At 45.1% G+C, this 27080-nt stretch overlaps 2 protein-coding genes across 2 annotated transcripts; one reads left to right on the plus strand and one right to left on the minus strand.

Moving 5' to 3' along the window:
* The first annotated feature begins 7035 nt into the window (after window positions 1-7035).
* LOC121809758 lies at window positions 7036-8064 on the plus strand. The gene is made up of 2 exons (XM_042210583.1): window positions 7036-7668; window positions 7735-8064. The coding sequence occupies exons 1-2, from the start codon at window positions 7036-7038 to the stop codon at window positions 8062-8064; spliced, it is 963 nt and encodes a 320-aa protein (XP_042066517.1).
* Window positions 8065-25192: 17128 nt separating this feature from the next.
* Window positions 25193-25588, minus strand: LOC121809918. The gene has a single exon (XM_042210802.1). It carries the CDS (start codon window positions 25586-25588, stop codon window positions 25193-25195), a length of 396 nt encoding a protein of 131 aa, XP_042066736.1.
* Window positions 25589-27080: the final 1492 nt, after the last annotated feature.

The raw sequence follows: 27080 nt of genomic DNA on the forward strand, positions 1-27080 counted from the left end.
CCACTTTTACTTTTTAGTTACTTTTTGCTTTTGTCCTTTACTTTTCTCTACTTTTTCTGCCGGTACCCTACAGATCTGTCAGCCTAGTCACCTAACTACCACTTATTCTCTGATATTCCGTTTAGCCTTTTATAGTAACCCGTACCCTCTAGATATTTTCTGAAACATAATGTTCCCTCACGTACTGTGGGAAGAGCTATGAAGTCCCTTATAAATTCCTTCATGAGTTATGTAAAATTTGTAGGGCACAGAGAAGGCCAGCGGGGGCAACCGAGGATGACTACTGATTGAAAGCTTTGTTGTTCGTCCTAAAAGGGGAGGCCAACACATGGTTCATGTGCCTGCCACCCTACTCCATTGAGAGTTGGGCCGATTTGAAGTCAGCCTTCTTAGGCAAATTTTTTCCATCATCTAAGACGAGTGCGCTGAAGAGAGAGATAACCAGTGTGAAGCAAGGTTACGATGAACCCTTGAGTGATTATTGGGCGAAGTATATGAGTCTTTTGGATGCATGTCCGAACCATCATATGGCCGATATAGAGATACATCATACCTTTTATGAGGGGATGAACAAGGCAACAAAAGACTTGGCAAACTCCTCGTCAGGAGGAAGTTTCACGCAATTAAGGGTCAGTGAAGCTAAAAGGGTCATAGGGAAGCTTTTGAGCGCAAAGAAGGAATACGACAATTCAAGGGACGGCTACATTAGAGAAAGAATTGCGAATGCTTCGTCTACTGACCAAGAGCAGAAGATAGATCAGAAGATGGATTTGAAAATGGAAGAGCTGAAAAAGACACTCCTGAGTGCGATCGAAAAGAACGCACCACCACCTTCTCCAACTAGGAGCTATAAGGATGCCCTGCAGGGAAGTCAAGGGCTAGCCTACGATCAGCCGAATGACTTCATCAACATGGAGCAAGTCAATGCTGCAGGGTACTATAACTCTAGTGGGAATTGGATTCAGGGGAGACAGCGGGACGCACCACGGAGGGGCCATCCAAATTTTCGATGGGGAGATGGAAACCAAAATCAGAACCAAAGTCAAGGTCAGAACCAATACAACCCCCACCCGAACCAGAATTCCAACCGTGGCCCAGCAAATCCCGACCACCAATCCAACTGGTCAGGAAGGAACCAACACCAAAACTCAAACTCTGTCTATGTATCACCCCACCAGAGAAACTTCCAAAATTACCAGAGTCAGCATAATCAAGGTTCCCAACATCAACAGAACCAAAACCAGTTCCAAAACCAGAACCATTTCCAAGGCCAGAACCAGAATCAATATCACCACGACCAGTACAACCCTCCTGCCCAGTATAACCAATACCCACCTAACCAGAACCAGCAAAACTTCCAAAATTTCCAGCCCAACCATAACCCCCAGTATAACCAGCACCAAGAGCCAAATCAATCCCAATATCCTAACAGGTCAAGGCGATCTATGGAGGACATGATGGAAGAATTGCTCGCTTCGCAGCAGAGTATCAAAGGTGAGTTGCAGTCCAATAATGAAGTAGTGCAAGGGATGCAGAATGCCCATAAGGAGCATAAGGCGAACATCGATATGATGAATAGACAATTGGCCCAACTGGCAAATTCGATGGGTGAATTGAAAGGGAACTCAGGGAAACTCCCGTCTACAGTCCATGTACCCAAAAAGGAAAACGTGAGCAAGGTCACATTGCGGTCCGGTAATGCCTATGAGGGGCCCCAACCGAAGAAGTCCAACGGAGAGCCTAGTGGGACGAATATACTGAAAGACGTCGTCTCGGAAGAAGAGCTCAACATACCTCTGCCCCAGATGCAGGATCCGTTTTTCTTGGATGAAACACTAGTGGAAAAGGATGAAACCAAGGGCATACAATCCAGGGAAGGCCAGCCTAAAGAAGCAGAATCCATGCAAGAAACTCCAACCCAGAATGTGCCCAAGAAAGATTCCGGAAAGGCTATCGGGGAACCAGTTGAAGAGGAGAAAGGAAAAAAACCATTCCCTTACCGTTTCGTGACCAAGAGGAAGAAGGAAAATCCAGTGGATTACATGTCAATTTTTGGGAAGCTGGATGTCACCATACCATCCCTCCAAGCCGTGAAGCTACCCCCACTTGGAAAATTTATCAAGGAATTTATAGCCGGGAAGGCCCAGAAGGATGGAAGATCATGGTGGAAGGAATAGCATCAGCAATTGTGCAGGAAAAGCTACTGCCCAAGAGAGCCGATCCAGGTATGTTCACATTGCCTATAACTATAGGAGATATAAAAATCGAGCATGCAATGTGTGATCTGGGAGCTTCTATAAATGTTATGCCATTGTCAGTTTATAATCGGCTGAAGGGAGTAACATTATCGAGCACTAGGGTATTAATCCAACTGACTGATAGGTCATGCATAAATCCTGAAGGTGTGTTAGAAAATGTGTTGGTGAGAGTGCATGATTTTACTTATCCTGCTGACTTTTATGTGATTAAGATGAGTGAGTCTAGTGGTATTTTGCTAGGGACACCGTTTTTTAGAACATCTAAGACAATCGTGGACATGGCTGAAGGGACAATTTGCATTAATTTTCATGGGGAGAAATTCACATTTGATATCAATGAGGCCATGAAAAAGCCTATTGATTCTGAAAATCTATGCTATGTTGATGTAATTGACCCCCTAGTCCAAGATTTTCTTGAGACCGAATTATTGCAGGAAAAACTCCAAGCGTTGGATGTGTATGGGCAGGCTGATGTAGAAGCGGCTGCATGGTGCGATCTGATCAGTAGCCAAGGGTTAACTGACGAAGAGATAGAGGGAGCAATTAAGGATTTCTGTCAGAAATCAGAATTTATTGGAGCCGCAGGGGCTCAGCTACCTGCCAGTACAGATGAACTTTCAGATGAAGAGTTAGAGAAGGAGGGGGATGCTGCAAGGAGCATTCTACCAGCTGACACACTTCCTCCACAAGTTGAATTGAAGAAACTGCCAGCAACACTGACGTATGCTTTCTTAGGGAAGGAAAACTCGTACCCGGTGATCATTAGCAGCAGCCTTACGAAAGAACAAGAGGCAAGGCTACTGACCGTTCTAGGTGAGAACAAAAAAGCTATTGGATGGAGCCTTACAGATCTGGTAGGGATAAGTCCCGATGTCTGTATGCATCATATCATGCTAGAAGAAGGAGCAAAAGCACATCAAGATTATCTATTCGGTACCCGATAGCGAGTGGGTCAGCCCCGTCCACATGGTCCCAAGAAGTCAGGGATTCAAGTGGTTCAGAATGAGAGAAATGAGCTAATACCAACAAGGCTAGTCACTGGTTGGCGGATGTGCATTGACTACCGCAAACTGAACACCGCAACCAGGAAAGACCACTTCCCCCTACCATTCATCGACCAGATGTTGGAGCGACTGGCTGGGAAGAAGTACTTTTGTTTTTTAGATGGGTACAGCGGGTATTTTCAAATCTACGTGGACCCTGAAGACCAGGACAAAACCACCTTTACCTGCCCATTTGGAACTTACGCGTACAGACGCATGCCATTCGGTCTTTGCAACGCTCCAGGAACATTCCAACGATGCATGATGAGCATATTTGTCCATCTGATTGAGGAGTGCATAGAGATATTCATGGATGACTTTACAGTCTACGTGGACTCTTTTGACTCATGCCTTCATCACTTGGACATAGTTTTAGTGAGGTGTCAAGCAAAGAGCCTGGTTTTGAATTTTGAGAAGTGCCATTTCATGGTCACAGAAGGGATCGTCCTAGGCCATGTGGTATCAGAGAGAGGTATCCAGGTGGATCAAGCCAAAGTGGACCTCATTTCCAAACTGCCATTCCCTATTGACCAGAAGGAATAAGGGGTTTTCTGGGGCATGTAGGATTTTATCGACGATTTATAAAGGACTTCGCCAAAATTGCCCAACCCCTTACCAGACTTCTTCAAAACGAAGTGGAGTTCATTTTTTATGAACAGTGCAAGACTGCTTTCAACCTCCTCAAAGAAAAGCTGGTATCTGCACCAATTATTCGGGCTCCTGACTGGGATCATCCTTTCGAAGTGATGTGTGATGCCAGCGATTACGCGGTGGGAGCTGTTCTGGGTGAGAAGATCGAAGGGAAAAGGTATGTGATCTTCTATGCATCTAAAACATTGAATCAAGCTCAAAGGAATTACGACACCACTGAGAAGGAGATGCTAGCCGTGGTGTACCCATTCGAAAAGTTTCGGCAGTACCTGTTGGGATCCAAGGTCATCGTCTATATTGACCATGCGGCCATTAAGTACCTGATTACCAAGAAAGAGTCAAAACCCCGCTTAATCCGATGGGTACTCCTGTTACAAGAGTTCGATTGGGAGGTGGAAGACAAGAAATGGGTCGAGAATAAAGTCGCTGATCATTTGAGCAGGATAGTGCAAGATGGGAGCAGCGAGGAGGTACACGACCGATTTCCGGAGGAACACTTATGTGAAGTGATTTTTGCCATTAGAAAAATTGATTGGGAGGAAGTGATAAAGCTTACTGGCCAGGATGTGACAGAAAAAGGGAAAGAAAAAGTAGGGCAGGAGCCATAGTATGCGTACTTAGCCAACTACCTAGTTTCGGGAGAGCTTCCAGAAGTGCCAAACATCACCAAAGCTCAAAGAATGAAGATCAAGAGTGAAGCAAAATACTACTTTTGGGACGACCCATATCTTTGGAGGGTAGGAGCAGATCAAGTGATAAGAAGATGCGTTCCTGACTGGGAACAAAGGGACGTTCTAATACATTGCCACTCCTTGGCCTGTGGAGGACACTTCGGTCCCAAGAAAACGGCGAGGAAGATCTTGGATAGCGGATTTTATTGGACAACCCTCAACAAAGATGCCTATGAATTCTGTAGAAGTTGTGAGTGTTGTCAACTTACCGGTGGGATCTCTGCACGAGATGAAATGCCACAAGTCCCGGTCATTGTTTGTGAGCTGTTAGACATATGGGGGATGGACTTCATGGGTCCTTTTCCCTCGTCTTATGGGAACTTGTATATCTTAGTCGCAGTTGACTACGTCTCTAAGTGGGTAGAAGCCAAGGCCACAAGCACATGTGAGGCGAAGGAGGTGGCCAAGTTTCTCAAGAGCAATATATTCAGTCGATTCGGAGTACCAAGGACCATCATATCCGATCAGGGAACTCACTTCTGTAACCGCACAATCGAAGCCTTGGTGAAGAAGTATGGCGTGCACCACAGATTATCTAGCCCCTACCACCCGCAAGTGAACGGTCAAGCAGAGATCTCTAACCGAGAGATAAAGAAGATTCTAGAAAAAACAGTCAATCCTTCTAGGAAGGACTGGAGTGTGAGGTTAGAGGATGCTCTGTGGGCGTATCGGACAGCCTACAAAACTCCCATAGGAATGTCCCCGTACCGAATCGTTTTTGGAAAGATGTGCCACTTACCAGTGACGATCGAGCACCGAGCATACTGGGCAGTACAGAAAGTTAATATGGATGCTAGGGCCTGTGAAGAGGAAATGAAGCTGCAGCTACAGGAGTTAGAAGAACTTAGATTGGAATCGTTTGATTCCGCCATGTGGTATAAGGAGAGAAATAAATTATGGCACGACAGAAATCTAAGGACCAAAGACCACCATGTTGGCCAGAAAGTACTACTCTTCCAGTCGAGATTGAAGCTAATGCCTGGGAAGCTCAAGTCGAAGTGGACAGGACCCTATGTCATAACCGCACTCAGTTCTAATGGAGCAGTGGAGATTTCAGAGAGTATTCCTAACTCTGAACCTTTTGTCGTAAATGGACATAGACTGAAGGTGTTTAGGGAGAATAGTGATGTGGGTGTAGTGGATGAGATCCCACTGCAACCACATACTAAGGTTGCATACTGACCGGTATGATAGGAATTTGGAGTTCCACTGGGCTAGTTTCCTTTTATCGAAGTTTGCACATACTGGCCAAGTAGAATTCCAAATTTCCTAAGGGAAATGTAAATATTGTAAATACGTGGTAGTTAATTAAATCTCTGCATGCAATTAAAAATTAAAATCCAAAAATATTTTTCGGTCCTTAAATTTAGTTTGGAGTACGTACTGACCACCAGAATGCCATTTTGGTGAAACTCTCAATTTTATTTAAGTGTCCTTTTTACTTTGATTACCAATCTGGGAAAATATAGGGGGAAATCATTGAGGGACGAAATTTGAATTGGGGTTGTTGCAGCTTTGAAGACAGGCAGCGACTGGGAGGGCGCGTGTGCAGAGAAGGACAGATGACGTCCAATCAGGAGGCAACGCTCTCAACCGTCTCCCACACGAATCGTCGCCAACCTGGAAACCGCTCATAGCCGGTTACAAACCCTCAGCTACCCATTCTACTCTCATATCCAAACCGTCTTTCCCCTTTCATCTCACAAACCCTCACCTGCAATTTCTCTTTTCCGAAAATTCCCAACATTCACCAGAATTCAATACCCACACTACCACCAGAAATCACTGAATCAAGCCATGGGAAAAAAGAAATGGGCAAAGAAACAAACCAATGAGAAACCCCCTTCGAATGTCCAAGATGAAACCCCGGAATTGCAACTGCCGACGGAAGAGCGGTTGTCGCAACCGCAACCACAAGACCCGATTTCTCAGGCTCCGGCTATGGTCTCTTTGAACGCATTAGCTGAGTTCCTTAGACTGCAGGACCCGAACAAGAACTGGGCGGCTGCGTTGGCAGGTTTTAGCCAAGTCGGTCGTGAATCAAGCGTAACCGGAGAAACCCCGATAGTACCACCCCCTGAAACAAATGTTCAGCCACCGACTTCTATTCCGACTTCCTCAACAATCCCACCTAAAAAGAATTCTCCCTCGATGACCGCACCTTCAGAATACTCGGAACCCTCCCCTCCTATTGAACCAATGGATGTTGACCCCATTTCCGCTTATTATGACTCAGATCTAGAAGTGACCAACGGGAAAGAAGACGAGGGAAAGGAGGGCCGGGAGGAAGAAGATGAATCGGAGAGGACACCAGTAGCGAAAACTGTTCCCTAAGAATCGGAAAGGGAAGAGATGGATCTGAATGAAATGGCCAGAAAGCAAGGTCTTATGACGGATGAGGAGTTTGAGGCGCTGTTGAAAGAGGTAACCCGTGAGGAAGAAGAAGATGCATCGGTGGCAGTAAGAGAGGGTGGAGAAGCTAGTACAAGGAACGACCAAGAAGGCCTAGCCCACCAGCCAGAAGAAGAGGTGGAAGAGATGCAAACCGGAGAACGAGTACCACAGTCAGTGACTCCCCAGCCAGACGCAGGGGAGAGTTCTGTGCACATTGATCCGGAGGAGACCGTGGTACGAACAGAGGAGCCAGAACCAGTGGCACCTCCAGTGTTGAAACCGAAAGCAGTCAAAAGGAAATTGGTGTTGAGGGACGATCCCAAGGCAGTACGACCAAAGCCGAAGAGAGTATCGCAGAGATGCCTAGGAAAATGGACATCCAGCAAGACGAAGGCGAACACAGCAGCAGATCCAGTTGAAGTTTTAAGTGACGAAGAAAGGGTGACTCCCACAAAACCTGGGGAGGAATCTTTTCCAGCTACTAACTTGGAAGATGCATCGACGGCAGCTGAAGTGGTCACCACAACGCCGAGTGACCAGAGAGATGAGACTAAGCAGATGGCTGAGGGTCTGGACCTCGTATCTGAGTCAGTAGGTCACGTCGAGCCAAGAGATGAAATTACCAATATCTGCATGGAGACCCGCCCTACAGCCTAGGACAAGCCTTCAACACAATCGGAGAAGAAACCGGAAGAGGATGAAGACAGAGATGAGGACAGATACCAAGAAGATATAAAAAGGAAGGGGAAAGCCCCTGTTAAGAGAAAGCCAAGCAGCAAGAAGCAACACACGGTGAACATATGCATCGTCATCACAGACCCAGCTCAGAGAACCCCACCGCACCGTCAGGAGAAAAACGGCAGCGACTATGCTGCTAGTGAAGAGTCGGGATCCGACAGCGACATCTCCCTGGAGGATGAAGAGTATGGTGAACAGCAGCTTCCACTTAACCATCGGGAACTGGTACATCCCCGGTGGAGAGATTGAAGTACAGACGCTGGTCAGTGGAACTCACTGATGAGCTGGTGGAGGAGATGAAGCTGTTCGACTCCAAAAAGCTCCAAGTTGCTTTCGATAATAAGGATGACGGGAGCAAGCAAGTTAAGTGTGGAAAGGTACTCCATTTTCCTTCCCTCGATGAGTTGGATGCCCGTGAACCTTTTCTATCTTATGTGTGTGCATTGGGATTTGATTGGTTATTAGAGAATAGAGATCTGAATATCTCTGTTAGGCTAGCGAAGGAATTTTTCACAACTTTCAGATTCAAGGTTACTACCGATTTGGACGCGGAGTCAATAAGCTTTAGGTTGTTCAGAGGGGAGATAAGCATGAATTTGATTGAGTGGACGGTCCGATTGGGGATGTGTACTTTGGAAGAGGCCATAGGGCCGGACTGGGGAATAGAGAAAGGGGAATTCCTAGACGCCATGTCGACTTTGAACCCCAGGAGGCTTGGGTGGAACTGACTCACCCGGATGCAGGGCAATTTGCATCCACCATATCCCGCTCCATCCACTTTAACAACCCCATCCTGCGCCTAGTTCAACTTTATCTTGATTTCAACCTGCTAGGGCAGTCGAATTCGGCCGTCCGGACGTCGATGACAGAACTGTACCTCCTTTGGTGCGCCAAGCGCAAGAAAAGAGTCCATCTGGGATTTTGGACCGCCTATCAGTGTTATCTCATCGCTACACATCCTGCTAGAAATCTCACCCTGTGCCACCTGCTGGGAGCTTTTGTGAGGAACAATATCATCGTTGTGGAGGCTGGCGAGCTATCGCCCTTGAATATGGTCGACCCTCCTGGTCTGTTTGATACACCATTCTTCGTCCGAACAAATACTGTTTACATGAGGCAGGGAGTACCGCGTTTCTACGCTATGGGAGAAGAGGTTATTCCTACCGGACGGGCGACAGCAGGCCAGGGAGAACAGACACAAGCTCAAGCGCAGAGGCAAGAGAGATTGGAGACAGCAGTGGCAGAGCTAGCGGAGGAGAATAGGCAGGCCAAAGCGGAGTTGACCCTCTTGACCAATGTAATGGAAAAAATTCTGAGGGAGTTAGTGCAAGGGAATACAATCCGAGGAGCTGGACTGAGTGGCACGGAGGCCAGACTGATGAACCAGAAGTAGCCGAGACAGATGTAGAGGAGACAGAGGAGAAAGGTGCCGAGGAACCGGCAGAATCTGAGGGAAGTGAATCTGAATCCGAGGAAGATGAGGCAGAAGAACCATCTGCACCAACCCCTGCCCCAAGGAGGAGCAGGAGAAATATATGACCATCCCCCCACTTACCAGTTAGTTTCCTTTTTCTTTTCAGTTTCATTTTTCTTATTTTATTTGTGTTCTGTTGTTTTTAGGTAGAGTAAATTTGTGTAGCATGTGAGTGTAAACCCTATTCATAACACTTAGACTATTCAATAGTCTAAGTGTGAGAAGTACGGGGTTTACTACTTTGACGCATGTGTTTGTGTTGATGTTGTTTTCTCTTCGTGTGCATGTTAACTCACACTTAGCCTACTGTGTAGCCTAAGTGTAAGGAGTTTATGTATATATGTGTTTGTTTTTGTTAAGATCTGTTTAGGTTTAAAACTCTCCCACTTAGCCTATTGCATAGTCTAAGTGTGAGAAGTTTTTAGCATAAGCATATGTTGTTCATGTTTTGGTATGTCTGTGTGTCAACCATACTAGCCATTCCTTTTTTTCCACTTCACAGCCTTATCTGAGGGCAGACAGTTGTGCAGTGGGAGGGGGGATGGAATGGCCAGTATGACATATGTGTATATGTGTAGTCTGTGTTTAGTGTTTTTCTAAGTCTAGTTTTTTTTATATACGTGTTGATTGGGCTTAAAACTCAACTGTCTCGAGATGAAGGTAAGGGGAATTGAAGGAGATAGGACATGCTGGACAATGGAAACCAGCCCCCTTAGTATCTTCTAGTCTGTACAGATGATGCAAGTATGAGAGAAAAGCCAAACGCAAAAACCCTCTTAAAATGTGAGTTAAAAGCCTAAAGTGGAACCACTTTCCACCATGATGCCTAGGGTGAGGTGACCGCGTGTGGCAAGATCTGAAGGCAGTAGGAAACCCCCCCCCACCCCCAAAAAAAAACCACCTTTAGAACCTTTTTTTTTCTAGCCATATCTACACCCATATATAACCCCCAAGCCGCAAGGACTGTGTGTGTGCGAGGCATAAGGCAAGAAGGCAACTGGCCAGAAGGACATACAAGAAGAAAACCAACTGGAGAAGGAAATTGAGAAGCAAAGAGAAAAATGACCAGGAAGAGATTTCAGGCCACAAAAAGATAAAAAGGAATAAGGGTGGCGAAGCCACATAAAGAATGTTGAAGAAAATGGTCAAAAACACTTGACCACAAAAAAAAAGAAAGAATAAGGGTGGCGAAGCCACAAGACGCTACTGACCAGTTGGAGACCAATATCAGAAAATGTCCAACCGAGAGAAGTAACAACCGAAAGCTCAAATGCACACGGTTCTCCCACATCAAAATAAGTTGTAGTTTTTGAACCTTAGAGCCTTAAGAACAACCACCCCAAACACTACAAACCAATAGCCCCGTTACAAGCCTTAAAGACCTTCAGAAGCCGCACGTGAAATCTAAATCCGAAGCATTTGTGGTTCAACATTATGAGAGAATACAGTCCTAACATCCCTGGTGAGGAATGAGTGACTGAGCGAATCTAGTGTTTGACCACGAGTATGGGTGATCTTGACGAGCAGATGTACTGACTGGGAAGGAAAAGGGGGCGGCAGAAATTCAAGGTTGTCTACGGCCGGATTGCACCTGATCCCAAGGGGAGGGATGGTTGAAAATATAGCCCGATTAATGTGTTTAAGTGTTTTTTTGTGTTTATGTGTTTTTCTTTTTTTTGTGTCTTTTATGTGTTTTTATTTGCGTCAAGTTTAAAGTCTAGTTAAGGATAGAGTCGGTCAGAGGTGTAACCAGGCTAGAATTCGACTTATTTCTTTTTTGTTTGTTCTTCACGTTTGAGGACAAGCATGCGGTAAGTGTGAGCAGTTTGATAAGTCATATTCTAGACCTTGGTTACTGGTCAGTATAATGTGCATAATTGGATTATATCTGCAAAGCAGTTGCTAAGTGTGCATGGAAAGGGTTCTAGTCAGTATGGAAAGAGTCGGACAACTCAGGTGAAAAGGGCATCAGAATGTTGTTATACTGACCAGTATGCATGTCAAAAAGTCTCGAGATGGAGAAGAAGGATTGCTAGGAAGATCAACTACAAACAAGGGCAAAAGAGTCATTATACGAACAAAGTCTACCCTAAAAATCAAGGGCATGCCTCCATATAAATATAAGCCACTTGAAGAGAGAAGGCATCATCAATTTTAGGACCTCTACACTTGAAGTTCACCAGTTCGCCGGAGTTCCTCATTATCTCGTTCCAGCCAGTTCGTCGGGTAGTGACAGTCGTTTCATCGCCCGGAGTGGCAAAACAATCTTTAATTGCTTTTGTAGTTAATCTTACTTGTTTTTCTTATGTTGGATCTGTTGCATTTTTAATACTTGCTGAGTGTGAAGTACTTTGGTTGAGATCCAGACGTTTTATTATTATGAAGTTGTTTTTGTACATCGGTTTCTTTGATTCAGTTTCTTTCTGCCTAGATAGCGTAGATCTAGTTGCTACTGTAATTTCCAAGTGTTGAATGCATATTTTCATTTCTAAGTTGATCGTTCTGAGTTTGTAAGTTGAGTTTGATGTTAGATTTAGATTTAGGTGTTAAGTGCGAAGGCTTAGTTCACGTGATTTCTGCCACCTTGCATGTCACCCAGTGAGCGTAATTTCAGTTTCGCTAGTTTAATCTTTTGATTTGGAGTTTTAATTGTTAGATATGTTTTTGTGGAGTTTGTTAACCTGAAATTCTCGTTCATGGAATCTAAGTTGTTTGATTTGTGTTCATACTTGTTGGAGAAGACAATGTCCATATCCAAATTTGGGACCACTTTTACTTTTTAGTTACTTTTTGCTTTTGTCCTTTACTTTTCTCTACTTTTTTCTGTTGATACCCTACAGATCTGTCAGCCTAGTCACCTAACTACTACTTATTCTCTAATATTCCGTTTAGCCTTTTATAGTAACCCGTACCCTCCAGATACTTTCTGAAACATAATGTTCCCTAAATCTCACGTACACAGCTGTTTGTTAATCATCTTTCACACCTCCTAGTCAGTAGTGTACTACCTTAATTTCCAGTCTAGATAGAATCTCAACCCAAAGCGTGGTAGCTAACCAACAATTCCAGAATATCTCCACAATTACCAAAGCGCATTCATCTCTGTGGGTTACATCCTTTGCTTGACGCGACACCTGTACAAACCTGCTCTTACAATGGGCTTAGCTCTTTTGGCCCAAGCTAGTCTCCCCACCAAATTCTGGGATGATGCCTTTTGGTGGCTTTGGAGGATGATGCGTTTGTATCTCTGTATATGAGAGGATGATTCCAGTGTCCTCCGCGGTGGTACCTTCTCATAAAAGGAAAGTAAAACAAATTAGAAAAGAAGGAAATAAAACTATTTACACCTATGCACTAAACACATCCATGTAATAACACCATGTTTCCCCGGCAACGGCGCCATTTTGGTGGCTTTGGAGGATGATACGTGATCAATGGATCAAGCTATATATAAGATAACCGAACCGAGTGGATCAGTTAGCAAATGTCGTTGCCACTTGATCAAGGTGTTCTCTCTCGTTCACCCAAATATATTTATAACTCCCAGATGTGCACTACTTTAACAATAAAACGACAAGTACGGGGTCGATCCCACAGAGAAACCGGTGCGTTGAGTGTGTGAATAGTGAACAGGGGTCGGCTACTGCCATGCTTTAAATTGGGAGTTTTAACTATTGGATTAAGCTAGGCGGAAAGTAAACTAACTACTGGATCAAGGGACTCATCATGCTGGAAAATAACTAACGAATCAAGTAAGCGATAATCTCAAATAAAGACCTAACTACCTAAAGATGCTTCGGCATTACAATTCACTTTGTCATTCAACATAGTTAAACACAAGATCGAGAATTTTAAAGTTGAAGCTAAACTGGAACAATAAATGATCTGGAAACAAAATAACTTTGATTTTTATAAAAGATTTCAAACTTGGAACTGGAGATTGCGGAATACAAGCAAGAGTCTACGAAACAAAATGAAATTTTAACTAAGCTAACAAGTTCAGAAAACAAGAAAGTAGGAAAGCGAATAAAGCCGAGAAGCTCTAGGTCGGAACTTGAGACAACGCAGAACAGATATTGATTTCTCTGCCGCGCTCCATTCGGTCGCTCTCTTTTAACTAACCATTGCGATTATCTAACTAAGCTATCTTTGGAACTGGTGAAAACTTGGAACTGGAAACTAGACTAAAAAGAAAAGCTAAACTAGAAGCGGAAGGAAGATTCTTTTAATGGCACTGCATCCCCTATTTATAAGCTCATCGCAGCAATCTCCAGCTAGGATAACAATTTTGGCAGCGAATATTCGTCCTTGCTGGGATTGAGCGCCACATCGATTGATACGTGCCCTTCTAGAATGCAGCGGTTCTTCAATAACGGAATGGGGATTCGGCTTCGTCCTTGCGTCTTACGCATCAACACGTGCCCCCTTCTAGAATGCAGTACTTGATGATTGCCATCCAGCGCATTAGCCCTTCTTCTAGAATGCAGTGGTTCTTCAATAACGGAATGGGGATTCGGCTTCGTCCTTGTGTCTTACGCATCAACACGCGCCCCCTTCTAGAATGCAGTACTTGATGATAGCCATCCAGCGCATCAGCGCCACGTGTCTTTCTTCTGGAATGCAGTGGTCCCCCGTCTAACGGCTTGATTACCCCCTTGATCAACTCTCCCGATTTTTGGCCTTTTTCACCTTCTGCGCCAGCTTGATCAGCTTGGCCTTGTTGCCTTTGGTCAAGCGGCATTCCTGCACAATTAACACTTGCTTTGCGCGATAAATTGATCAAGTAACATACATTTTATCCTTAAACCGATGCATGAAATAGGCCTTATCAAACTGCTCACACTTAAAACATACTTGTCCTCAAGTATAAAAAGAAAAGAAAAAGATAAGGCAAATTTCAGGCATGGTTTACTCGTTTCAATAAAGTGAAAGAAAACGAAAAGAAACAAACAAGACTCAAAACAAAGACACATATTCACATAGATATATATAACCGAATAAACTTCCAACAATCATACCCGAAGTCGAGGTCAATCCATTCGCCAACGGTTTATGTTTCTTCCCTTTCGCGTTCACTTGATCAAGGTGTCAGTTTGTCAAGATAGCTCAATTTAAACCAACTGTTGGATTCACTCAGTCACTCATTTCTTACCAGAGATGTTAGGATTGTTCACTCAGTAATTGCCACACATTTAATACTTTGAATCGAACTGCACAAGATAGTTCCTTAAGGTCTTTGTTTCGGTTGTATTGGGGCTTAAGGGGAGTAATGTGTTAGGGTAGGGTCCTAGGGGTTATAAGTTAAAATTTCAAAAATATAAGCTGGAAAAGAAAAGCACATGAGTCAAGGGACCAAGATCTGAACCACTCTTCTGGGTCAGGCTGGGTTGTTATTTTGGCTCTTGATGTTTCATTTGGTCAAGCTGCGACCCTTAGCCTTTATCTTTCGGCTTATTTTCTAACTCTCGACTACTGGGTCAGGTTACAAACTTTCTCCTGCCCTCTCTTTTTCAACTTTTCTCAACTTTTTCAAAATATTATATATATATATATATATATTTTCGAACTAATCAACCTACAGACCAACTTGCTCAACCCGGCTACCCTTTTAGTTCGGTTTTTCTATTGCCATCCCTTTTTCTTTTAAAACAATCCATCTCTCGACCCCTTTTTATCATGTGTTACAAAATTTAAAAATTTGGTTTTAAGGCTTCAAAAGACGGGTGGAAGTGTATATGGCTCAACGTGGCTTTCTAGGGGGTGCTTTGTTTGATAAGGCGGATTCGTGAAACGAAGGAAGAATTGGCTCAATTGGTTAAGTCCTAATGCCTTTAGTCCTTACTACTTATGCAATTCTCATCTAAATATAAAAAAGTAGCCCCTCGTATTTTTTTCTTTATAAAAATAGTAGAAAGTGTTATACTTTGGCTTATAACTCACATTTAGAGAGGCTTTCACAGAAGGTTTTAAAATTGAGCATTTCCATCATACTTGCGTCATTCAAACTGATCAAGGTAGGCAATCAAGTTTCACATGTAAGCATACTGTATCATTTTTCTTACTCTTTTCCAGGCATTCATATCTTTCATTTATCCAATTCATGCATACTGCCCTAATTATTTCTATCTATTTGATTGAAAATTTTTATAAGTTGACATGAAAGATTTCAATTAGGCTAACCCTCCCTCCTCCCACTGCATATTAGGTCGCCCTCGAGTGACTTGATGCAGTGGAAAAAGGGTTAGGCAACGGCACAGGTAGAAAAAACCAAGGAAAACTTCTCATACTTAGACCAGACACCAGGCTAAGTGGGAGATAGTGCCAAAAATCAAAGCATGCCAAGAAAACAGAAAAACAAAAACAAAAACAAAAACAAAAACACATAGGCAGTTAAAAGGAGCAAGGAATCCTTAAACTTCTGACACTTAGCCCAGGCACTGGACTAAGTGTGAAAACGGATAAAATATAAGTTTTATACAGACCAAATTCAAAAAAATAAAAACATAAATTGTTTAAGTTTGAAACGAGCTAGGTGAGGGGGGTATACTATTTCCGGGGCGGCTGAGCATGTGAAGCAGAGGATGGCCTGGTAGGAGTGGAGGTACGCCGTCTTTGAGGAGAGCTTGTAGAGGGACGTGGTGGGCGCCTTGCGCTGGGTTGGTGCGCCAAGGGGCTAGCTGGATCGCGGATCGCTTCCAGCATCCTCTCAATCGCAGTCCCAACCCTGGTTATCAGGACCAGTTGGGCGTGGGAGTTCTCCACTAGCTGCGTCATCATTTGCTCCATGCGGTGCTTCCATCCATCGACGCCTTGAGCAGCCTCGTCTTGCTCTGTCCTCTGAGTGGCCACCACTGCCAGCTGGGGCCTTTATTGCTTGCTAGGGCTCGTTGTGCGTTCAGCTGGTCACTGCCTCTCATCCTGCTAGCCCTTTTGTTGCTCCCTCTGGCCGGTAACGTAGAAGCGAAGCTTCCCACCGCGCGCCTTCTTAAGTACCTGTATTCTAACAAAGAAATCCAGGTCAAATAGTTCAGGTTTGGAGCATCGGCGGGGTGCTCTACACTGTCTTGGATCTCCAGGATCCAGTTTCTCCTCAAGTATGCTCCTAGGAGATGGCAGATGTTTAAGTGGCGGGCAGGTCGGGTAGCAATCTGATTTATGGAGCAAGCCAGCCAAAAGCCCAGATGGACTTTCCTTTGCTCTCTCATGGTCCACATGAAGTAGAGCTCCGCCAGGGTGATGATAGCCATAGTATTGGCTTGACCCAGCAGGTTGCAGCCTAGGTAGACCTGGGCGAGGCGAAGCGCTGGGTCGGCGATGTGATTTCCCCTGGACACAGAGGCTTAGAAGGCTGGCGCTCTCTCATGGCTAAGGGCCCTCCATACGGCCTACTGATCGAAGTTCGGCTTCCTGTACGGGAGACCAATATCACGCCCAAACCACTCCCCGTTGGCCACTTGGGCTTCTGTATAGAGTCCCATCCTGATGGAGAATTCATTTAAACACATTTTTTGGCACCGACCAAACACCCAGAAGGAGAAGCTCCTTGCCTCCAGGTCTGTGCTGCTGGTAAACCGAAAGGAAGTGAAAAATTCTTTGGCTAGGACCTCCGGAACCGGGGTCTCATCCACCTCCAGGAGCTAATCGAATCCAATGCTGGTGATGTACTCGGAAAACCTCTCCTCAACTTGTATTTTCTCCAGGGAGGGTTGGTGGAGTTTCTTCCCGGCCTTCAGCCGCTTCTGGGTGGTCACCCGCTAGTTGACCTCCTCTTGCCACTTGGGATTGTCGAACTCTAGCATATGTTGGAGGAGGTCAGTGGTCAAAGCCACAATTTGTTTGGAGTAGTCGGCGGTAGGGGGTGTTGCAGGCTTTCCTTGTTGCCTCCTGGACATCCGGGTCCAGCGGAGCGCACGCCCCTTAGTGTCACTGCCATCATCTCCTTCTTGCGGCAGTGGGGTGGCAGGCTGGTCGGCGGCTCTGATCACTATGCCCTGGTTGGCAGGGCGGCTTTTCTTAGGAGGAGGAAGAACAATCTACTTCCCCTTTCTCTTCCTCTCTCTCTGTGCATGGTCGTCATCGTCAGCCTCTTCTTCATCCACCAGGCGCCGCACGACGTGTGGCCTCTGTTCTGGCTCCTCCTCCCTTCTCGGCCTGTTAGCCCTCAGGGCCTCCGCTTCCTCTAAAAGCCAGTCCATACTCATACGCCGCGTCCGGCGACGCAGCGGCTGCTCTTCCCTCTCCAGTACTGGTTCATCCTCCACATTCGGAATGAAGTTCCATTCCGCCTCCCTTTGTTGTAGTAGAACATCGCTAGGAGGAGGCGGAAAGTCCTCCATGTCATCATCATCGATTTCCACCATCTCTATCTGTAGTGGCCTTTGGACAGGAGGGGAGTTAGAACCACCGTCACTCACTGGTGATGGGATATTTAGGGCGGGTGTGCCCTCTTCTGGTCCAGGGCTAGCCCTGCCAGGATCGCCGATGCACGGCTCTAACTCCGCTCCCTCGTTGTGAGCGGAGACAGGAAGTTCTGGAGCCTTCTCCCCCCCTTCGTCGTCCGAATTGTCTCCGCTGTACTGTACCAGCGGGAAGATGGGTGTAGGTTTAGAAGCGTGAGGGGGAGATTGTGTTTTGGGGGGAGAAGGTGGGGGATTTTGGGATGTGGGAGTTGGAGTGGGATTGTTAGACCGGGAAATTCCTAATTGTGCTTTAAAGGTGGCGTAAGCCGCCGTGGAATTTGTCCCGGTGGGTAAGATGCGGAGGAGGCTCTCTAGTCGGCTCTGGAACACGGGGTCCACTGTACGGGGTGGAACGGCGTTGCTGGGTTGTGGCGGTGGTACCGCCGTGGCTAGCGTGGAAGGTCCACGGCCACTGCTGCAGGAGCCGGGAGCCTCCTCACTGGATGACGTGGTGATTTGTGTGATCTTCAATGTTCTCTTTTCTCTGTGGAATCGGTGGTGCTTTGGCTAGGGTTCTGAAGCTTGAGAGAAATGGATGAGAGCAAACAAGTGTAAAAAGTGAAGTACAGTTTAGAACACTCCCTTTTATAGCCAACGCAGACTGTTGGTATCCGTGCGACTCTTCAAGTACCGGCGTGCTTTTCAGAGCAACAGCTGGCTTGGCTTCCTTGATATGCTTCTTCCTCTAGTACGACTTTTCAACGCAACAGTTTGCCTTCTCCGACGTTTCGTCTTTCCGCGCCTTTTCAAATGAGCGCGTCCTTTCATCACTCTGCCTTGACCAATCAAACCACTTCAACCACATAAATTAAATCCAAATTCCAACTGATCAAGCGGACAAGTGATACCAGATGAATACTCAAATATTAACCACTTGATCAGTTTCTTCCTTGTTCCAATTCTTAATTTCCTAAGTTTTTAAAACTTATAATATGAAAAATATTTACACTAACTATCTAGGACTTGACTGAGTGCCCTTAGGACGTCACTTGATCAGTTTGTATGTTTAGAATTTTGTTGCTTGATCAAGCAGACTACCCAAGGGTACTCAGTAATTCCTTATACCTGCTTTCACTGGAGAGAGTTAAGTATGAGCAGTGGAATGTCGTCCACCACACAAACCTCGGTTCCATCTCCGTAAGGTTTCACTCTATGCCCATTCATAAAAAAGGAAAGCGAATCAGGGTCGCTCCCTTGGAGTTCGATTGCTCCATTTGCTCGTATGGCGATGATGGTATATGGGGCCTATCATCCTTGACCTTAACTTCCAAGGCATCAACTTGAGTCTCGATTGGAAGAGCAACACCCTCTGACCCACCTTGAGCTCTTTCTTATGAAGGTTCTTGTCATGCCACATTTTTGCCCTCTCTTGTCGTAAGCGTCAAGGCGGAGCTCCTCAAGCTCTTACAGCTGCAATTTCCTTTCTTCAGTACAGGACTCAACATTCAGATTCACCTCTTTGATTGCCCAGAAGGCTTGATGCTCGACTCCCACAGGCAAATGGCACATCTTCCCGATTACCAGCCGGTAAGGGGACATTCTGATCGGCTTCTTGAAAGCGGTCCTGTACGCCTAAAGCGCGTCTTCCAGTCAACGACTCCAATCTTTCCTCGTGGGGTTTACCGTCTTTTCCAAGATCGCCTTGATCTCCCTGTTAGACACTTCAGCCTGGCCATTTGACTGAGGGTGGTAAGGTGTGCACAGTCGGTGGTGGACGCCATATTTCCTCATCAATGCTTCGATGGTCCTGTTGACGAAATGCGTCCCTTGATCAGAGATGATGGCTCGCGGTACCCCGTACCGGGTAAAAATGTTTGATTTTATGAACTTGGCCAACTCTTTTGACTCACACGTCCTGGTTGCCTTAGCCTCTATTTATTTGGACACATAGTCCACTGCCACCAGAATATAGAGATTGCCTTCAGAAGATGGGAATAGTCCCATGAAATCCATTCCCCATACAATGAATATTTCACATACTATAATGGTGATATGTGGCATCTCATCTCTTACAGAAATCCCTCTAGTAAGCTGGCATCAGGGGCATCTCTTGCAGAACTCATAGGCGTCTTTATGGATGGAGGGCCAGTAAAACCAACTGTCTAGTGTGTGGCAGTGAACCAATACGTCCTCTTGTTCCCAATCTGGTATGCAGCGTCGGATGACTTGATCAGCTCCCATCTTCCATAGATATGGCTCATCCCAATAGAAGTATCGGAAGTTGCTTTTGAGTTTCTGCTTCTGTGCTCTCGTGGCTTCATCATTTCCAGGCAGCTCGCCCGTCACCAGATAGTTGGCCATGTTCGCAAACCATGGCTCCTTCTGCCTGTGTTGGATCTCTCTCCCTTAGTTAGGTTGATCAATCCTCTCAGCTCGGTTGATCCACTGAAGGCTGGACGTTGAGTTGATCAGGTACAAGTGCTCCTCAGGGAAAGCGTCAGGAATGGCTTCCCCATTGTCTTCTTGCATAATTCGGCTTAAGTGATCAGCCACTCTATTCACGCTCCCCTTCTTGTCAACTGCCTCCCAGTCAAACTCTTGTAGCAGGAGTACCCATCTAATCAGCGGCGGTTTTGACTCTTTCTTTGCCAGAAGATACTTGATAGCCGCATGGTCTGTGTATACAATCACCTTTGCACCCAGCAGGTAGGGTCTGAACTTCTCGAAGGCATAGACTACTGACGGCATCTCCTTCTTTGTCGTATCATAATTCTTCTATGCTTTATTTAGAGTCTTTGAAGCGTAGAAAATAACATAACTTTTCCCACCGATCTTTCGACCCATGACTGCCCCTACTGCATAATCACTAGCATCGCACATCACCTCGAAGGGGCGACTCCAGTCGGGGGCGCGGATAATCGGATAGCTGATCAGTCTGTCTTTTAATATCTGGAAGGCAGTTTTGCAATCATCAGAAAACTCAAACTCCACATCATTTTGGAGCAGCCTTGTCAAGGGCTGGGCTATTCTCGCAAAATCTTTGATAAATCGCCTGTAAAAGCCCGCATGACCTAGGAAGGCTCGGATCTCCTTTTTATTCGTCGGGTATGGGAGCTTCACTATAACTGCCACCTTGGCTTGATCCACTTCTATCCCTCTGCTTGACACCACGTGGCCCAGGACTATTCCTTCAATGACCATGAAATGACATTTTTCAAAATTTAAAACCAAGTCCTTCTGTCGGCACCTTTTCAGCACTCTGTTTATGTCACGACCGCACTTCCTAAGGATAGGAAGCCTGGGAAAATCGTGATAAGTGGAGGAATTAAGAAGCGGGGAAGAAGGGGGAAACAATTCAAGGCAATACAACTTATCGATCGAAGATGAAATTCCATTTATTTAAACCAACGTTTCAAAACCCAAGTTGCATAATGAAGGATAACAGAGTTCGACAATAAAGAAAATAACAGAGTTCTAAGGACTTGAATAGCGGAAGCAATTTGAGAGTGTAGCTACTACGACGTATGAAGACATAGTAGTAACCGAACAAATTCTTGAAATCATCACTCAACGTCCTCCGCCTCCCGACCTCGCTCAACCTGCACATAGGGAAAACATATGCAGGGGCTGAGACCTTGATGCACCCAGTGAACTCATGCCCGAAAACATTCATCGTTAAGATATGTCAAGCCATCATCGCGTAAATCCCGGGTTTTTCTTTAAAAAGAACCGAGATGCACAAAAATTCATTTCCATAAAATAGTATCCGCGCGGACTAACATCATCCTCCATCATATACCATATCTGAACCATCATGTGAAACGAGATTGTGGCCACAATCTCGATCACTGGACCGGCCGACCTAGGGGACGGCTCACGATCCCTATTAGTGCACTAGTCCGAGTAAGGACTCACTCCCTAGTCAGACCCGAATTCGTTAACTATCAAAGTCTAGTAGGATATTATCCCAGTAGACAATCAGATGGGCAATTCAAAACATAAAAACGGCATGACATACTATTTTAAACCACCCTTATTTCACCATAAACATATCATTTCAAGATAAAAGAATTTAAGTAGTAAAGCCCACCTCAAAAGCTTAAGATTTCCGTAAAATTCCTCGTTCCGACTTTTAGCGTGCGTGCGAACCACCTTTTCGGAAAATACATAAAATTCATATCGAAATGCGGAAACGATGAAAATTAGAATGCATGCACTCTAATTAAATTCCTTAAATCTTCTTTCTCGGTTTCCGTGCATTTTTTGTTGTTCGGCGGCCGCCCAAGGCATCGCGTGCGACACCGGTCGGCCGCTTATGCTCGTTCTTTTCTTCGTTGGCCGCTCGTATTTTCCATAACGTCGTAATTAATTTCTAAAAATTATTTACGCGTATACTTTAATTATCGCAATTATTTCTCCTCGAAATTATTCCATCCTTAGGATAAAATTATTCATTCTTCAAAATTATTCCGGGAATTAAATAAATAATCCCCCACAATTTCGTTAAACCCATTCTTTGCGATTAAGTTATCGGCCCACACCTTAATTATCTTTCTCACCTCCTTCTTCCAATTAAATCTTAAGCCCCAAATCAACTTATATAGAGCCCAACAAAACACTCATCCCATTTTAATTACTAGGCCCAAACAAAACAAGTAAGGGCCCAACACACATTTTTTTTAAGCAAGCCCCATTCTTTTATATCTCTCTCTCTATCTTCTCTCTCCCTCTCTACTCTACTTCCTCCCCCAATCGGCTGAATCTGGAAACCAGACTTTCTCCACGTCGTCGCTCGCTCCGGCTCACCGCAACCGTCGGGGCAGTCGCTGGAGTCGCTGGAGTCGCCGTAGGGTGCCGCTGCCGTCGCTGCTGTGGTTGCTGCTGGAGTCGCCGGCCGCCGCCGCGTTCGCCGGACTCCTCCAGCTCCGCCAGCGATCGTTCACCGCCAGCACGGGAACCGGCGGCGTCTCTGCCGTCCACCAGCTGCCTCTGCCGGCCGCCGCTTTCCCCGAATTACTCCGAACAAACCCGGAACCACCCCGAAACGTCCCGCAATATACGTTATTATTATAAAGTTAAGTTCTTTCGTGCTTTCGATTACATACGACGATCATTCGATTTGTTTCAATTGTTAATTGGTTAAGTTGGTTATGGAAAAGAATTATGAAATTGATATATGCAAGCTACCATTTAATCATGCTTTAAGATTTAGAAAAGAGTATACCTCCAAAATGGTTGATTTTGGTGGTGAATGGACAAGAATGGTGAAAAAATGAACTCCTCCTCCTCTTGCTTTCTCTCGGCTCTCTCTCGGTTCTCTCTCACTTTCTCTTTTTTTTTTGTAGTGTAATGTGAGGAGTTTAGAGAAGAGGTTAAATGAGAAGTGGTGGGTGACTCTTGGTTTGTAGGCATTGATGGTGGAAGGAGGTGAAGGAGTTGGAGAAGATGAAAGGTGGAGAGTTTTGTAGGGAAGCCGTCGCCTACTTGGAGAAGGAGAAGAAGAATAATTTTTGGGCTTGTTCCCATTTACTTGGAATTGTATTGGGCTTCAATTATTTTAAGTAGTGTTGTTGGGCTCAAGTTATTGTGAGCCCAAATTGGTAATACTATTATTATTTGGTGGATTTTAAAAAAAAAATAATTAGGGTCCAAGCTATTTTGTAGATAGATAATTGGACTCTAATTAAATTTGCAAAGCCCAAAATAAGTTCATACCTTATATTTTCGCATTCCTTTCGATAATTACAATTCACGGGACTTTATTAAATTTTGTTATCTTGTTATTCACAAACAAAAATTAAAGTACGTTTAACGGCATCAATTTATATTTGGTGTTATCCCAAATATAATATCCCTTCGACCATTTCTCGATTTACGTGCATCGTTATCCAAAAACATATATTCCTTTTCACATAAATTCATTTGTCTTGCTAAGAATAGCAATTTCATCATCATTCTTTCAACGAGACCTCCAACATGTCTCCCATCGTTCATAATTCAATAAATAAGCACGCTCCTTTTCACATTAAACACATAAACCATACGTTTTTTTCCAAAACTCATTCATCGAGAAGCATAGAATTCGAAATAATTTTATCAATTATTTCGTTACATAAAATTAATTTCGTATTTAAGGTACGGGCGTTACAGTTTAGGCTATATAGCCCTTGATCAAATGTGTCCCCATAGACCGTAAAGTCGTCCATGAAGATCTCTATACTGTCCTCCAACAGATCAGAGAAGATGTTCATCATGCATCTTTGGAAAGTGTCTGGGGCGTTGCAGAGGCCAAACAACATCCTTCTGTAGGCGTAGGTGCCGAAAGGGCATGTGAAAGTGGTCTTCTCTTGATCCTCCGGATTCACCGCGATCTGGAAGTAGCCACTGTACCCATCAAGGAAACTGAAATATTGCTTCCCCGCCAATTTCTCAAGCATCTGGTCAATGAATGGCAGAGGGAAGTGATCCTTCTTTGTGGCCGCGTTTAGCTTCCAGTAATCAATACACATTCCCCACTCAGTGACAGGTCGTGTTGGAATCAACTCATTCTTCTCGTTCTTTACAACTTGGATTCCGCCCTTCTTCGGCACCATATGTACTGGACTGACCCAGTTGCTATCAGGGATGGAGTAGATGATTCTTATAGAAACCAGCTTGACTATCTCTTTGAGTACCTCTTCCCTCATGTTAGGGTTGAGTTTGCGCTACTGGTCACGATGGGGCTTAGCTCCTTCTTCCAATCTGATATGGTGCATGCATAATCTGGGCTGATGCCCACCAGATCTGTCAACTTCCACCCGATGGCCTTTTGATTTCTCCTCAGCACTTCCGGCAATTTATCTTCCTGCCCCTGGTTCAACTGACTGTTGATGATAACAGGCTTTGTTTCGTCCTCCCCCAGATAGGCATACTTCAAATGTGCTGGAAGTGGCTTTAACTCCTTCGCGGGTTTCGGCACATCAGAAGGCAGAGGATTCTCTTCCGTTTCTCTTCTCAGTGACATGCCTTAATCAGGCAGCTTCTTGAGGCTAGACACTTGACCGATTTCGCTTGACCCAGCTGGTCGCGGCCGCTCACAAAAATCCATCACCGCCTTCGCGATGGCTTGATCGTCCATTTCACCGACGTTCATGGCTTCATACCATTCGGCGACTTCTCTCTCAACTTCCTCATCCGCGGAGTCTGTGAACTGCCTTTGTAAGAACTCCTCTTCCAGATACTCCTGCACCAGTGGCTCGGTCACATCCACTGAATACACATTTTCGCTGTCTGTCGGCCTCTTCATTGCTTCGTCGATGTTGAACGTAAACTGTTCTCCGTTGAAATACAAACTGATCGTCCCATTACGGACGTCGATTATAGTGCTGGCTGTCGACGGGAATGGTCTTCCCAACAGAACTCCGTTGGTCTCTTTCGCTGCTGGCTCTGTCATCTTGATGACGAAGAAGTCGGTTGGGTACAGAAAATTATTCACCTTCATGATTACATCTTCCAGAATTCCCTCCTATTGAATGCAAGATTTGTCGGCTAGCTGTATCATGATGTCGGTGTCGACCAACTTAGCCTCTCCCAGCTTCTGATAAATAGCATACGGCAGAACGTTGATAGATGCCCCTAAATCGCACATGGCGTGCTCCACTTGAATATCCCCAATTGAAATCGGGAGTGTGAACATCCGTGGGTCGGTCTTCTTTGAGGGGAGGTCACTCCACTGGATTACTGCAGAGACATTCTCTTTTGTGATCATTCTCCCGTCTTCATTGACCTTCCCCGCCAGGTAGTCCTTGATAAAATTGCTGATCGGGGGCATCTTCAACGCCGTCAGGAGTGGCACCTTGACTTCCACGTCTTTGAACATACTGGCCACATCAATTGTGGCGTCTTTCTTCCTGGTCACCATTCCGCAGTATGGGTACGGCTTGACCTTCTCGGCTTCTTCTCCTTGACTCTCTCCTGAGGTCTCGCCGCCCACTTTCGTTTTCCCTTTATCTATTCCTTTGGCTTGATCAGCTCCACTGGACTCTCCTTATTCTTGGTGGCTCTGTCCAGGCATAGACACTAGGGACACCGCATGTGGGCTGGGGCTCTAGTATACCTTCCCTGACCTCAGGGAGACTTCACTTATGTTCTCACGCCCAGGCTGCTGCACAGTAGCAGGGATTTTCCCTTCATTTCCTCTCAACTCTCCCAGTGACATGGCAACTTGAGATAGTTGCTTCGTAAGCATGTCCAGCGCTGCCCTTTGCTCTTTCTGAGCCTCCTGAATTTCTCGCATCGCATCATTAGGTTGGTGCGGAACCATCATTTCTCTTGGGCCTTCATTGGGATGCCGGTTATACCTCTGATTTGACGGCCCCCCAGCATGGTTTGGCTGAGCGTAGTCAGACGGCCCATAGTGCTCTGGCTGGTACTGTGGCTGGTTGTGTTGTTGGTTTCCTCTTTGATGCGGTGGAACATAGCTAACCACCTGGTTGTTCGGTTGTCTCCCCTGGTTTCTTAACTGGGGGCCTTGATGTCTGTAGCCACAGTTTCCCTCCTGATGTCTACTTGACCAGTTAGGCTGTCCTCCACTGAACCAGTTCCCTTGATGACCGCTTGACCAATTGTCTTGTGGTCCACCTGACATCTTGTTCCCTCCGTTGTTCGGTCTCTCTTGATTTCGAGCGGGCCAATTGGGCTGCCCCTCGGAGGTTTGTATTTGTTGCGTTGACGGTTGAGGCGGTTGGCTTTGGTTCTGATCACTCCACCTAAAATTGGGATGATCTCTCCACGGAGCATCCCTCTGCTTTCCCCTGATCCAGTTGCCGTTTGCGTTCCAATGGCCGACGGCATTCACCTGAGATTGCGGCTTCACTTCAGGTGGGAGCTCGCAGTAATACTAGTCAGTGACGGAACCAAAAACTTAAAGAAGCCGATGTTGAATTTTAACTACAAATATGCTAGCGTGGCACTAGTATCCTAATTATCTCCGAGAGCGGATAGCGATAGCCTATTCCAATAGTGCCACAATATCATAATTGTCAATTAATGGATTCAAAATAAATATTACTCACTTCGTTAGTCAAAACCTAATATGTTTTGCCATTTTAGAATGTCTGCGAATTAGAAATACATTTACCTTTTCTCCATTTTTAGTAAATGAGGCTCATACTCTACAAAATCTTTACCGTCATATTCTATTATAAAATTAATATATAGAGTATAAAAGAGGACTCAAATTTTACTAACTTTTTCACTCATTTCTTTTACAAAGTCAAATAATTTTTTAAAACTCATGCCGAGTCAAAATGTAACTTTAAATTGTAGACAAAGAAAACAATACCTTTTATATTAATAAAAATATACAGAGATTATGATACTATAAGATAATTAGAAAATAACATAAGTAAATA

The sequence above is a fragment of the Salvia splendens genome, chromosome 1 (assembly GCF_004379255.2).
Source record: "Salvia splendens isolate huo1 chromosome 1, SspV2, whole genome shotgun sequence".
Taxonomy (NCBI): Eukaryota; Viridiplantae; Streptophyta; class Magnoliopsida; order Lamiales; family Lamiaceae; genus Salvia; species Salvia splendens.

Coding starts and splice junctions, on each gene's coding strand:
- LOC121809758 (XM_042210583.1), top strand. CDS start 7,036: ATGGATCTGAATGAAATGGCCAGAAAGCAAGGTCTTATGACGGATGAG. Junction 7,669..7,734: donor TGGACCTCGTATCTGAGTCA/GTAGGTCACGTC, acceptor CCTACAGCCTAG/GACAAGCCTTCAACACAATC.
- LOC121809918 (XM_042210802.1), bottom strand. CDS start 25,588: ATGGTGACCAGGAAGAAAGACGCCACAATTGATGTGGCCAGTATGTTC.